Source organism: Macrosteles quadrilineatus, unplaced genomic scaffold (assembly GCF_028750875.1).
Source record: "Macrosteles quadrilineatus isolate MER2022 unplaced genomic scaffold, UCM_ALF_1.0 Scaffold_1__1_contigs__length_201487025, whole genome shotgun sequence".
Lineage (NCBI taxonomy): Eukaryota > Metazoa > Arthropoda > Insecta > Hemiptera > Cicadellidae > Macrosteles > Macrosteles quadrilineatus.
This window is the reverse complement of record NW_026542594.1, coordinates 158,279,845-158,293,364: the sequence shown is the minus strand read 5'-3', so window position 1 is coordinate 158,293,364 and position 13,520 is coordinate 158,279,845. Positions and strand designations below refer to the sequence as shown.

The 13,520-nt window shown below is 35.7% G+C and overlaps 1 protein-coding gene across 1 annotated transcript; it reads right to left on the bottom strand.

Annotated features, from left to right (window-relative positions):
- Positions 1-4,291: 4,291 nt before the first annotated feature.
- Positions 4,292-13,248, bottom strand: LOC129001970 (NFX1-type zinc finger-containing protein 1-like). Its single transcript, XM_054429431.1, has 5 exons — positions 11,172-13,248; positions 9,182-9,265; positions 8,376-8,647; positions 7,732-7,875; positions 4,292-4,582 (listed from the first exon to the last, which is right to left on the bottom strand). The coding sequence occupies exons 1-5, from the start codon at positions 13,246-13,248 to the stop codon at positions 4,292-4,294; spliced, it is 2,868 nt and encodes a 955-aa protein (XP_054285406.1).
- Positions 13,249-13,520: the final 272 nt, after the last annotated feature.

Here is a 13,520-nt window from a genome sequence, read left to right as displayed (position 1 = left end):
GTGAAAAACCTTAAAATTTGGGCACTTTTTTTGGTTTTTCGGGCAAATCTCGGTAAGTATGGGTTTTTGAGAAAATCCTGCTTTGTAAAATTAAAGATGACAAAGTTTACTACAAGTTTCCTATATAATGTTTGTTTCTACGACGAACCGTTTTGCCACTAGAGCACGCTAAAAAAGGCTAGAAGTACAAACTATTAAAAACATTGCTAAATGCTGCCGTTTTACATTAGGTTTCCATGGAAACAACCCATGTTACGATAATTTTAACTATTTATTCATGCTAACAAACTGAAACACACTTAAAAATACCCCCGCTACAGCAAACCTGCAGACTAAGCGAATTTCCATTTCCCTGATTGGATTTACACTAAAATGTCTCCTTAGAAATATCAGATTTATACCCTATTTAAATAAAAGTTTAACCAGTACTTAGGTTTGCTGCAACAGGGAGGGTAAAAGGTGTTTTTTGTAAAATGTAAAAATTTGGTATGAAATGAATGCATTGTCCAAATTTGATAAGAATAACATGGGCATTGTAAATTTACAGATTTTTGGAATTTTCTCAGTAACCATTAGGCGCATAACAACGCTTTAATATACTAAATTATTTGTTTTTTTAAGCTCCACAAAACGGTAAGGAAATAAATCGCTAAATTTTAAGTCTATAGGGTCAAAAATAGGAAAAACCAATTTTTACCCCATAAAACCCCACATAAATCTCTGTTCACATAGTCCGATCATGCTGGTTCGCGAACTCGTTCGAATAGACGTAGACACGGTCTACTCGTCTGAATTTGACGTTACCAAAGTTAAAAGTTATCTACAACTCTTTTAATGTATTTCATCCTTTTTTCTTAATCACTACAGCAGTCAACCCTGTGGCCAGCAACATCCCTGTGCTGAGAAAATAAATGGGGGTTTTGTAAGCAGTCAGTCATACATCTTGGCATAGATTTATCAAGTGTGTTTCAGTTCATTATCATGAATAAATAGTTCTAATTATCGTAACATGGGTTGTTTCCATGGAAACCAAATGTAAAACCTTTGTAAAATGGTTAGGGTTTATTTTCGTTTTTTGTTTTGCCCAGCATGATCGGACTATGGGAACAGGAATTTATGGGGGGTTTTATGGGGTAAAAATTAGTTTTTCCTATTTTTGACCCTATAAACTTAAAATTTAGCGATTTCTTTTAATATCATTTTGTAGAGCTTAAAAAAACAAATAATTTAGTATATTAAAGCGTTGTTATGCGCCAAATGGTTACGGAGAAAATTCAAAAAATCTGTAAATTTAAAAAGCTCATGTTATTCTTATTGCGACTAAGTAAACTGTTGTAGTTTGCTTGTTTATGAACATATTTTGATCAATTTTCATGTACCAAATTATTACATTTTACAAAAAACACCTTTTTACCCTCCCTGTTGCAGCAAACCTAGGTACTCGTTAAACTTTTATTTAAATAGGGAATAAATGTGATATTTCTAAGGAGACATTTTAGTGTAAATCCAATCAGGGAAATGGAAATTCGCTTAGTCTGCAGGTTTGCTGTGGCGGGGGTATTTTTAAGTGTGTTTCAGTTTGTTATCATGAATAAATAGTTAACATTATCGTAACATGGGTTGTTTCCATGGAAACCTAATGTAAAACGCAGCATTTAGCAATGTTTTTAATTTTTTGTACTTCTTGCCTTTTTTAGTGTGCTCTAGTGGTGAAACGGTTCGTCGTAGAAACAAACATTATATAGGAAACTTGTAGTAAATTGTGTCATCTTTAATTTTACAAAGTAGGATTTTCTCAAAAACCCATACTTACCAAGATTTGTCCGAAAAACCAATAAAAGTGCCCAAATTTTAAGGTTTTTCACAAAATAACCAATGTTCCGGGCAAAATATCTGTCAGCAAACCTCATATTCGTGTTCAGCGACCCAAAAAAACATAAAGAAAAGTGGTGATTAGGACTGTACCTAAACTTTCCGCTAACTGCCACTTATATCCCTAATATGCCTAGCCTAGTGTAGTAAAAACGGATTTCAAATATTTCAACATATGGTTTAACTAGACATCCCATCCCCATGTTAAGTTTTTAGCCAGATTTATTTTTTCAAAATCGTTGTAGTTGATGTGAGCCACAGACAGATTGCGCTGAATTAAATCACTAAATTCTGCCAAATACAAACTCTATTTTACCAAGTCAATCTTAGGAAATGACTTATGGTAAGCTATAGCAACCACTATGACCCATCATCTTGGTCAGCAAACAAAAATAAGCTGTAAAATATAATTTTAGACACTAGCGCATTCTGTAACTGGCTCATACAAATACGTTTTTTTTAAGAAGATAATCTGCAACAGCTGGTACATATAGATGAGTCTTCTTCAGTATCCAATAGTCAATGGTTTGACACTTACAAAATCCATTGAGAAAACTATTTCAACCTAGCCTATATAAATGACTTACATAAAAACTACATGTCCACACATTGTAGTGGCAGGGTTGCTGGCACTGGTGACCACAAAGGTTAGTTTGGCCACAAACACTCTTGCACTTCAGTTCTCTTACTTCTTCATCAGTCTGGTAACAAAGTTTGGTCGATGTGTGGTTGCAAGGCAGTATGCAAGGTACGACCTCAAGACATAGTATCTCAGCCGGATTACTACTGCAAGCTGCTGTCTGCGTGTGATTGCAAGCCAGAAGAAACTTCACTGGGAACTTACAAGGGCCGCAATCTTCGCCACAGGGTTTGTCACATGGATGTTGAAATTTGCATGTCCTGTTGACAACCAGAACTAAGTTACAGGACGTGGTTTATATTGTGTTTTGATATGTTGTACGAGGAGGCTTGGAGAGTTGAAAAACAATTTGTTATGTTGTTGGCTCTTGCTTTAAGAAGGCTTGACCTTTGCCGGAATTGATCTAGGGGTCAGTTTTGAGATGCAAGGGAGAGGAAGTATTTGGAGACAGGTCCCATTGCGGGATTTGGAACCCAAAGTTGAAAAAAGTTGGATCTTTGAGTCGAGGTTAGTTTTAAATTTTCTTTGGGATTTTTACTCAAATATATTTACTGTTATTTAATAACTACTTAGTTCCCACAATTCTTTACATTCTTGACAACATTTTTGTATAGTTTTTCCTAAAAGTGACTTTAGGAAAAACTAAGGGGAAGAGAAAAACTTAGGGAATCCATGTAGGTCGGTCATCCAACAAAGTTGGGTAGATCCATCAGAACCATTGTGAAACCCATCATACAAACGACAAGACAAGTACATAAAACCAACAAAACATAAACAGGGTTGATACAAATATGGAAGACATATTGCGAGCAAATACCTTTCACAGGGAGCAGAGCACATGTAGCGACCCTTATGTTCCTGATCTCTAGGATGACAGTGGTACTTGCACTCGTGTCCACAACCGAGGATCTTCTCACACTTGCGACTGCAGCCTCCCTCTGGCATCTGCTGGAACATGTCTCCGTCCTTGATCAGAGCCTCGGTGTCTGGGTGGTTCTCACAGAACACTCTCAAACTCTCACCTGGGCAAAGTACACTAGTTCTAGTTCAGTACCAGATAAAGCCCTTACGGATACGGTACTTATTGCAAATCATCTTGACAATAGGGGAACTGCTTCAAGAGATAATTATTACTGTTATGGACGACCGAAGGCATTTTTTCCAGGTGGGCGAAATAGTATCTGGTTTCAGGAATTTGAGGAAAGACCTCCAAAAAAGTTCAATGTACATGCTTTAAAACATATTTTCTTTCTTCGTAACAGATTCATCATAGTTTTTCGTCCCTCAAATATGTCTGAAACATGTCAGGGCTTACTTAAATTAATACTTTCCCTTACTCTTCCTTTTGGACATCCATGATTATTATTATCACCAATTATGATAGGTACGCAGCTTAGAATATTTTACACAAATATCAATAAAGAAAGGATGATTGTAGAATAGAGTAAGATGCCTTGTTAAGCTTTGTTACTGACTGATCAGCTAATTCTTTATCCATGGCCACATCAATGACCGAAATGTCCAGTTTCAATGCTAAGCCTAATTGCTATAAAATGACAATCAAATGTATACATTGATCAAAAGGAAACAGTCAATAGTGAAAAAATTGACTGAAACAAAGGTATTTACGGGCTGTGGTGATTCAATTAGGTAAATTTAGCCTATTGACTATCATGGCCTTCAAATACTTTAGTTTATCTACTTTTCTTGTTTATTATAAATTATATATTAGTCCACAAGTTTAAATTAAATAAAAAATCTTGCAAACTCATTACTTCATTACATATCCTCATACTTGCCTATGGCATTATGCTCCATCAACCTTTCCCTAACTTGAGGCCAAATCTGGCTGTTTTCTGCCAGACAGTCCATATTGCCGATGATGTAGAGGCCATCTCTGGCTCGAGAAAGGGCGACACACACTCGGTTTTCAGTTTTTAGGAAACCGATGTTCCCTTCTTCATTACTGCGCACAAGTGATAATATTACAATTTTGTTTTCTTCGCCTTGAAAGTCATCTACTGTTGTTATCCGTAAGTCTCTCATCTCTGATGAAACTTGGTCTCTCATCTGGAAATGGTTTCCTCGTGAGAGCATCATCAACATATTATATTTGAAATGTAATTCTAATTCATATAAGATCACTATGTGGGAATCGTTTAAGTGTCCAAAGACATTGTTGATTGTTTAGGAATTTAGCACTATTTAGGATGAGGTGAAAGCAGTTTGGCGAGCGTCCTTTTATTGAAATAAATGACCCTGTTGTAGACGTAGAATAACTTAGATCAGAAATATCATTGAAAACATAAGAACGATAGCGAATCCATGAGGGGCCTAAGCGTCAGTAAATACGCTAACGATACCTCGTATTGAACTCAAACACACAATCTGCAAAGTATCGGTATTGTACTAAAAACATCAATAAGATATCAAATATTTCTAAATTCATTCAATAACCATCAGGAAGGATTAATAATGCCAACAGTTAAGAATATTTTTAATTTTACACACTTTTTTCATGCAACTCCCAAACAATGGTGGTATTCTTCGTTTGTCAACAAAGCAGAGTTCTAATTAATTAGCATAAAAATGCAATATCCTCGTTATCAATTATTATAACAAATTACATTGCTTGCCCGTCCATCTCTATATTAAATAGACCAACATGAATTTTGTGATAATTGTTTTGAAGCTGCCATGCATCCGATGACCATGTTTAAGGTGTCATTGGATGGGTCGTACTGGGTCAACCTGTAGAGTTGCCACCAAACAAAAACTGTTTGAAATTCCGTCAGGGCTCTGGCCCAGTGTCCTTCAAAGTTCCTATGTTTTTCTTAGGGAGAAAATGTTTGTTTAGATTTGAACAGATAAATACTTTGAAATTTAGATTAATATTTGAAACAGCTATACTAAAATTAAACTAAAATTAAAATTAATGGAAACATGAGCTATATAAGGATTTATTTGATTTATTAAAATGATAATAATGCACTCTATTTTAGTGGTTTAAAAATTGCTGTTTCACTGCAAAACACGTTTATAAAAGTTCAATTAAAGCCCGTGTTTTATCTATGAATGGTCAATATCCATATCGAAGGAACAATACTTTTTAATCCAATTTTATCTATTGTAAGGGATGGCACCTGCATTCATCTGTATGATTATTTATGATAAGAATAAAAAGACAAGAATAATGATAGGAATGTATTGATATTAGTTCTAAACAAGTGTTCCATCTCCGAAAAGAATATTTGATTATATCGGAAGGTAGTGTGGGCGGGTCCCAAAAGTTTTGGAAAACGTCATTGTACAAAAACTGTACAATTTAGTTATGGTTCTATGGTTTCATTCCTGGGTACATCAGGCTTGATTAAGGAGTGACTGCAGGTAAAGGAATGAGTTTTGAAAAACATGTGGAGGAAATGTGCAAAAAATGAAAGGAGCCTTCGTGAAATTAGCAGGCCAGAGCCAATAGAGTCATAACTGGAAAGCATTTTATGACGCTGTACAAAGGGCGTTGAGCCAGCAATGCTTTACGGATGCGAGTTCTGGGGTAAGGATGCAAGGGAGATAAGATTGAAAAGGAAAGATTGAAAGGAGTATGCAAAGAAGAGTTTTGTGGAAAGTAAGGAAACCACACAACACAGTATCGCATGATACGATTACGGGTTTGACCAGAGACCACCACTCAACCTGCTCATTGAAGAAAGGATTTTGATTTTGAAGGACAAGGCCGCGGGTAGGACTACAGCGGAAAGCAAGAGTGGAGAGAGTAGAAGAGATGAGACATTAGAAGAGTAGCAAATGCACTGGGAGCGGATGAGAAAGAGAGGAAAATGTTCGGATATATGCCAAACATCATAAGGAGACTGGAACAAGATTAGGAGATGGGCCAATATTGAACCCAGTTTGTCACAGGACATGGAGAATTTCAAGGCCAATTTGTGGGGATTTAACTTGGTGGAAGATGAGGTATGCAGCTGCGCAAAAAAGATATAGACCACGAGTCATGTATTGATGAATCGTCCACTTCAGGAGACAAATAGAGAGAACAGGTAAAACTCTTTGATAGGAAAGGTCTAAAATAGGATCAATTAGAAAATAAATATAAAGATGAATGAGAAAATAAAACATGATGAGAGACAAGGAAACAATTGAGACGTATAGTAAAATAGCTAGGGAAATAGGAAGAACCAAGGAAATGCTTTGAAAAATAAACAATGAAAAAACAAAAGGAATGAAAACTTCCCCATCAAGGGGAGAGGTAAGGTTTAGAGCAAATAACAATGATCCCTATCGCTCAAGTCAGTAGGGGGAAGGGTGCCATGCTGTTAGGGCTTTGGACACATAGTAAGTCTGGAATAGGATTGAAAGTGGCTGAAGCCTAAAAAGAAAGAAGATTCTTCAAGGCGAATTGGCCTGGCAAATAAGTCCCAGACTTAAGCCAGAGGTGGTGGTGGGAACGAGGGGCTTTGGTTTATCATTAGCTTATCATCGACTAATCTAAAGAGAATCTTTTACTAACTATCACAAAACGACTGCAGTGCTCAAACTGCGAACTCAATTAGGTTTTTACCATTTCCACCCAACAATACCAAGAAACCAGAAAACCATCAAATATAAAAAGATCAATACAAATCCTTCTCCTACGTCTAGATTGCGCACGATTATGTATGCCAGGTTCGCTAGTATATCCTTAATATTAATAGTATTCATATAAAACAAACAACAAACTGTCATATAACACTTTTGCTTACAATATAAACTTAATCATCGTCACTTGGGAGAGCAAAGAGATCATGATTATTTCATTACTTAATTTTTATTTTATTTATTTGTTATTTGTTATTGCTTCATCATTACATGATGAAATGTGCTCTCATTGATGATGCTTGCATCATCATCGTCACCCAAGATCGTGATCATTTCTCCCGATCAAAGGAGATCATCAATTACTCCTGTCATCGCAACAAATTATTAATTTCGAAAATTAAAATTTTAATTTTTTATTTCTAAAAATCTTATTATAATACTTCCCTAAGGCGCAGCCTAGTTGGCCTATTGGTAAATCCGGCCCTGCTTACTAGCATAGGAGTAATATATGGGATTCTTAGAAAAATCAGAGTGTCACGCTGTTCTTGAGAGTTCCTGCCTTCCTACAACACAGTTTCAATGCAATAATGTATGTAGGTTTTTAACGTTTAAGTTGATGTACAAACCTTCTTGATTTTTTTCATTTGTCCGCTGTAAGTAGCCAAGATGGTAACTTCCTCTGCTGAATAGCCTTGCAGAACTAAATAGTGAGCGAGTTCCAACACAAACTTGGCTTCATACTTGTTCAGATGACTCTGAGTATCCAACAACTGAAAGAAAATAATAATAATTTATAAATAAAATACTTTTTTAAAACAAAATTTTTCAAACGCACTAAAAAGTAGAAAATAATGTATATCTTCCAGCAAAGGCAAAAGAGAAAAAGAAGAGACCCCGTCTTAGACAGGGGAGATGGCAAAAAAGAACTTGCCATGCTCACAAAAAAACCCCATAAGGATATTGAGTAATGGTGAATATACTCTGTTTTTGTACAAGAAGACGAATATCAATTCTACCAATATCAAGCATAAACCTCAAGGCATATGTAAGGCAGTCAGTTAAAAGAAATCCGAGAGTCTGGGACGGTACCGCAGTGATTAGTGATCTTCCCATGTTAAAACCTCCTCAGATTTTTTCAAGGAAATTGGTGTTGGAGGGGGTACTCGAGGCAGGACTGGGTGCAAGTTTGATGGCACAATAGATCTTTTAGGTCGCAGTATATATTCCCCACGAACAGCAGTATACAGTTATTTAGTAACTAATCACTTACGTGCTCTTCAGGATTTTTGTGGTTGATAAAGTAGAGGTTGCAGTGTACACCTTTAATATCCGGACGGTTTTTGGTACTTGAATGACTCATGAGTTCAGGATAAATTGATGGTACAATCAAAGATGCAAATTCTGGTCTCATTCGGTGTTGAACGTCCAGCGTGTAGCAATTCATTCCGTTCCTTATCATACGCTCAAAAAGTGAGATGTCAAAGTTATATTTCTTGCATAGCTGGTAGACAGCTGGGTTTGGTTTCAGTTGTTTGTGATCTCCTGCACAAAACATGTAAATTGTTCATTTATAGTTGAGTTCTAATGTTTAGCGAAGCTTAGTAAATTCAAAAATACTACAACAGCTAATGAGATTAATCAAGTATCATCCAGCTTACTAAAGTTGTACTTTCTGAAGTAATTTTTATGTATAGAAGTAAACCAGTTGCGGAAAACCTGGAGACTAGGGGAATTCCTCGGTTGCCTAGATTCTTTCCAAGTAAATCGAGGTAAATAAATAAAAATGGCTCAAAGAGTATTTATATTTTCTGCTTCTATAGTTTCAAAATATTTTTTGATTTGAATTTTAATAAAAATTCAAATATTATATGAAGAAATCTATACAAACAACAAGCAGCCTACAGCAAATCGGATAAGGTAAAAGACAACTATTACGTCGAATAATTAACTACTGTAATTTGTCTGTGACTCTCGTATTTTGAACGAATATACGAGTAACCGGTAGTATGTTAAGTAAATATATTTAACTGTAGACTATAGATAAATTTCATTTCATAAATGAATCACTCCACTCACCAATCAGTATGAGATGCTGGCAACTGCTACTGAGAGACGTTACTATATGTGACTCTAACACTTCAGCTGCCTCTTCTATTATTACTATAAAATATAAAATCATACATTGAACGCTATCTATGTTACGTAATTGATTTTAGGATGCATAACCGTAAACTTTGGTGATCAAGCAGTTAGTTTGGTGCCATTGACTATTGGATACTGAAGTTATTTCAGTAGTCAAAGATGGTGCTTATAAGCATGCTTAGTTACTCCCATCTGGTTCATTCAAATTCAAACACAATCTAAAGGATTTATATTACACTACTATCAGACTTTGGATCCAATATTCAAACTTTTACATCCCCTTTTTAGTAATATTTGAGTTCTAAATTAATGACAATAATATATATTTGAATCATTGACTATTTATATATTTGTCAATTGTTGATCAAGGCCAATGGGTCTGTTGACACTGTTTCCTTCTCATATACCAACTTGTTAATAGAACTAACTGGACAAAAATTAATAAATATAATAAACTAAATGTTCTGTTATTTTACTGATACATAAACTGAAAAAAAAATAAATACAAAATACAAGGATTTCAATAATCCAAAAATATATCAAATATAGATTGGATTAATTCAACACACCAGGGTGCTTATTTCAAGGCGAAAATCAAAGAAGTTTAAGTGTTGAACGAATTAAGCTCTTTTTAAGTATAAACTTTAACTTAACTTAAACTAAACTACATAAGTTAGTTTAACTTAACTTAAACTTTAATTTAACTTTTAATTAATTAATTTAACCCAAAATCTGGTTTTATCCTTGGCCCGCCTTGCGTATTGTACATATTGTAAAAGTAAATGTCTCCTTGTGTGTGTTTCTTCGTTATATGTTTTAAATTTGACAATGGCAAGTGCGAGTAATTCATGTTTAACGAAAAAAATTCAAAGGATTTTAAAATGGGGTTAAAACCCCGAAACTAGTAATCAACTAGAATCAATATTATTGATTGACGACAGGTAAGTAACCTTATTTATGTAAACTTTATCCTCTCTTACAATGAGTGTTTAGGAAAGGATGTATGTCAAATACACGCGTTTTGGATGGTATAAGCGTTTCAAAGAAGAGAAAGAAGATGTCGAAGATGATCAGCTCCCAGGACGTCCTTCAACCTTAAAGATGGATGAAAACATAGAGAAAATAGAAAAAGTAATCCGCCAAGATCGTCAATTAAGTATCCGTGCAGCTGCAAAGACTTTGGGAACTGACAAAGAATCAGTTCGGCAAATATTACATGAAAGTTTTAGTATGAGAAAAGTGTGTTACAAAATGGTGCCAAAAATCCTCACGCCAGAACAAAAGGAGTCACAGATAGAAAATTGTTCTGACATCTTAAAAAATATTAGGGAATATCCTGAACTGTTGGAAAGATATTTTAATTATGAAGAATCGCGGGTTTTTACGGATGACCAAGAAACTAAACGACAATTAGTGCATTAGAAGAGTCCAAATTCACCACGAATGAAGAAAGCGCGAATGTCAAAATCAAAATTCAAGGCCATGATGATTTTTTTTTGTTTTTTTTTACATCAATAGACATCTGAATTTAAATTGGGTCCCTGAAGGTCAAACCGTAAACAAAGAATACTATCTTGAGGTTTTGTTTGGCCACCATCCATTAGCGAGTGTGAAGAAAGCGATGAGATTTGTGGAAGAACAAGTCGTGGATCTTCATTGGGACAACACCCCAGCCCACACTGCACTTTGGCCAAGCGTGAGATCCCTGTGTTGCAACATCCACCCTACTCACTAGACCTAGCTCCGTGTGATTTCTGTATGTTCCCAAAATTGAAGGAAGCGTCGAAGAGGACCAGATTTTAAGACTTTTGAATCTGTGAAACAAAAAGCGACAGAGACTTTGAACATGCTGACAGAAAATTTACTTTCTAAAAAAACAACTTTAAACACTGTTATATTGTTTGGGAAGTAAATTAAGTCTTACCAATTTCTGCTCCCAGCTTATTCAGTGTTGCACGATTTGAGGCGGCTCCAGACGTAGTAACTCCGACTACTTTTGCCTTTTTCAAAATGTCCAAATCCGCTCCACTTCTTGCCTCATCAATCATCTCTTCTGCAGAACGAATGGATCTTTCTAATCTCATCAATTGCCCCCTCATGTCTTCTGCTAACCTATGTAACCACGAATGGTACAACAACCATCTTTGACGGTTGGATAAAGCCCACATTCCCATTTGTTTTGCTATTGAGCATATTTCCCAAAGCTCTCTTGGCTTGTTAGATTTCTTCATGTTAAGCATTCGTTTCAAGAAACAAACTCTTCTTGTTAGGTCATCTATATGGGATTGCCATATACATAGTATGTAATTCTTTCTGTTCACGTCCATACATTTTTCATCAACTTTTTGCAGTTCCGATGCTTGGAATTCCAATCCTTCTCGAATTTCTCTTAAAGAACGAATTGTAAGAGTAAAACAAGGTTTGAGTGATGTAGTTTTTGTTCCATCTTCCCGCTCATTCATGTTTTCTATCGGTTCTTGTTGGGCCACCCAAGCAATATCATCATAGACTTCAGAGTAATCATCAATGTACGTCTCAACATAACGTTGCTTGCTTTCTTCAGAGAAATACACACTGTCTTGTTGAATAATATCTTTGCTGTCACTTGCAGGACGGTTACTATAATCTTGTTCTGAAAACACTTCCTTCTGTACAAAATCATCGTTGTGGTTGCTCATCTTGTTAGCTGTGTCCAATAAATCCTCATTTTGGATGGCTTCAGTTTCTTCACTCATAAAAACTCCCTCCATCAACCAATCATCCAGGCTTATTCTGAGCAGTTCTTCCCTCAACTCATGAGGTACATAAGGAAGCACGTTGTCCACTGAGAGGATACCATGTTTACTTAGACCATCCAACTGATACTGTTTCCTGAAGTAACTCTTTGTCAGTTCTTCTAAAACCTCATGAAAAGAAGCAAATCCGTAAGAGCCTCGAAGTTCCTTTATATTATACTTTTTTAGTTTTTCATTTTGGCTCCTTCCACCCATTCTGACTATCTTTTTGGTTGCATTCAGTATCCCTTCTAGAAACTGATCCAATGCGTGATTTTTATAGCACACAACCAAAATTGGAGAAGAACTTCGTACATTGTCTAAAAGTGCTCTGACTATCTGTAGACCGAGGAAAGTCTTCCCTGTGCCAGGTGGACCTTGGATCGCAACAAACTCATTGGTCAGAGCTGCCTTTAATGCTTTTTTCTGGGATGGATTGAACTTTACCTCAGTGAACTCGGGCCAGTATCGATCCAGGATATTAACATGTGTTTTTCCAAAGAATAAGTACTTGCTACCCTGCAACTTTTTTATGTAGGCAGGATGGCCAGGTTCTGAGTTTACTTCAACTATGTACTTCTCCATCGGAAAGTTATCTGTAGGCATTGTTTGGAGTGCACTCAGCACGTGGTAGTAGGGGTCAAAAAATACTTTAGAAACTGCCATGGTGAATTCATTTGCATAGATATTGTTACAAACTTTAAAGTAATTTATATCAAGTTTAACTGTGACTGTTTTATTTTTACCGTTGACATCAATGACAGTTCCTACAAAGAACGATTTAAAGGAATCTGTAGTAAACAAAAGAAGGGACCCAAAGATGAAAAATCGAGTAACAATTTCCCACTTTATGTTACCGACCAACTGAACCACATGGCCAAACTTTCCTTTGTCTATTGTGGCATGCATTATCTTAATCCCGTGGTACATTAAAACTTGGGTGTTTCTTTTTTTATCAATGCTGGAATGAGATAAATGCTCTAAAACTCCTTCTCGAACAGGAGCCACAAAGTCCTCGCGAAGCAGAGCAAATTGAACGGTGAGATAATGGTCAACATTTGTGTAGGCTCCTTCAACAATGTTCTTTTTTAGCTCGGGTGGTTTGTGAAATAAATCTTCCACCGTTGGTAGAACACTCATGCTTCTCATGTTTTCAACATCTGTTGATGATACTTGCTCTTTTTTAAGTTCCTCAATTTTAGCCTTTTCGTTTATTAGATTTGCCATTTCATCAAAATCAAAATGTTGGCAAGTAATGTTAATTTTACCTTCTAATCTAATTAGAATGTTTTTTAAATAAATCAGTGAAGGGGGTAAAAAATTCAGATTTGATGCAGGTAAATGTTCGATAGCTAATGTAGACAGTCTAAAGAAGTTTCTGAAGAATCGTCCAAATTTTTCACTTCCATCATCTGTTTTTATCATCTCTTTAGTTTTTTCTTGTATCAGTTTCAAAACTGAATCTAAAAAGTGCCTCTGAAACACCCATTGAAGGATTT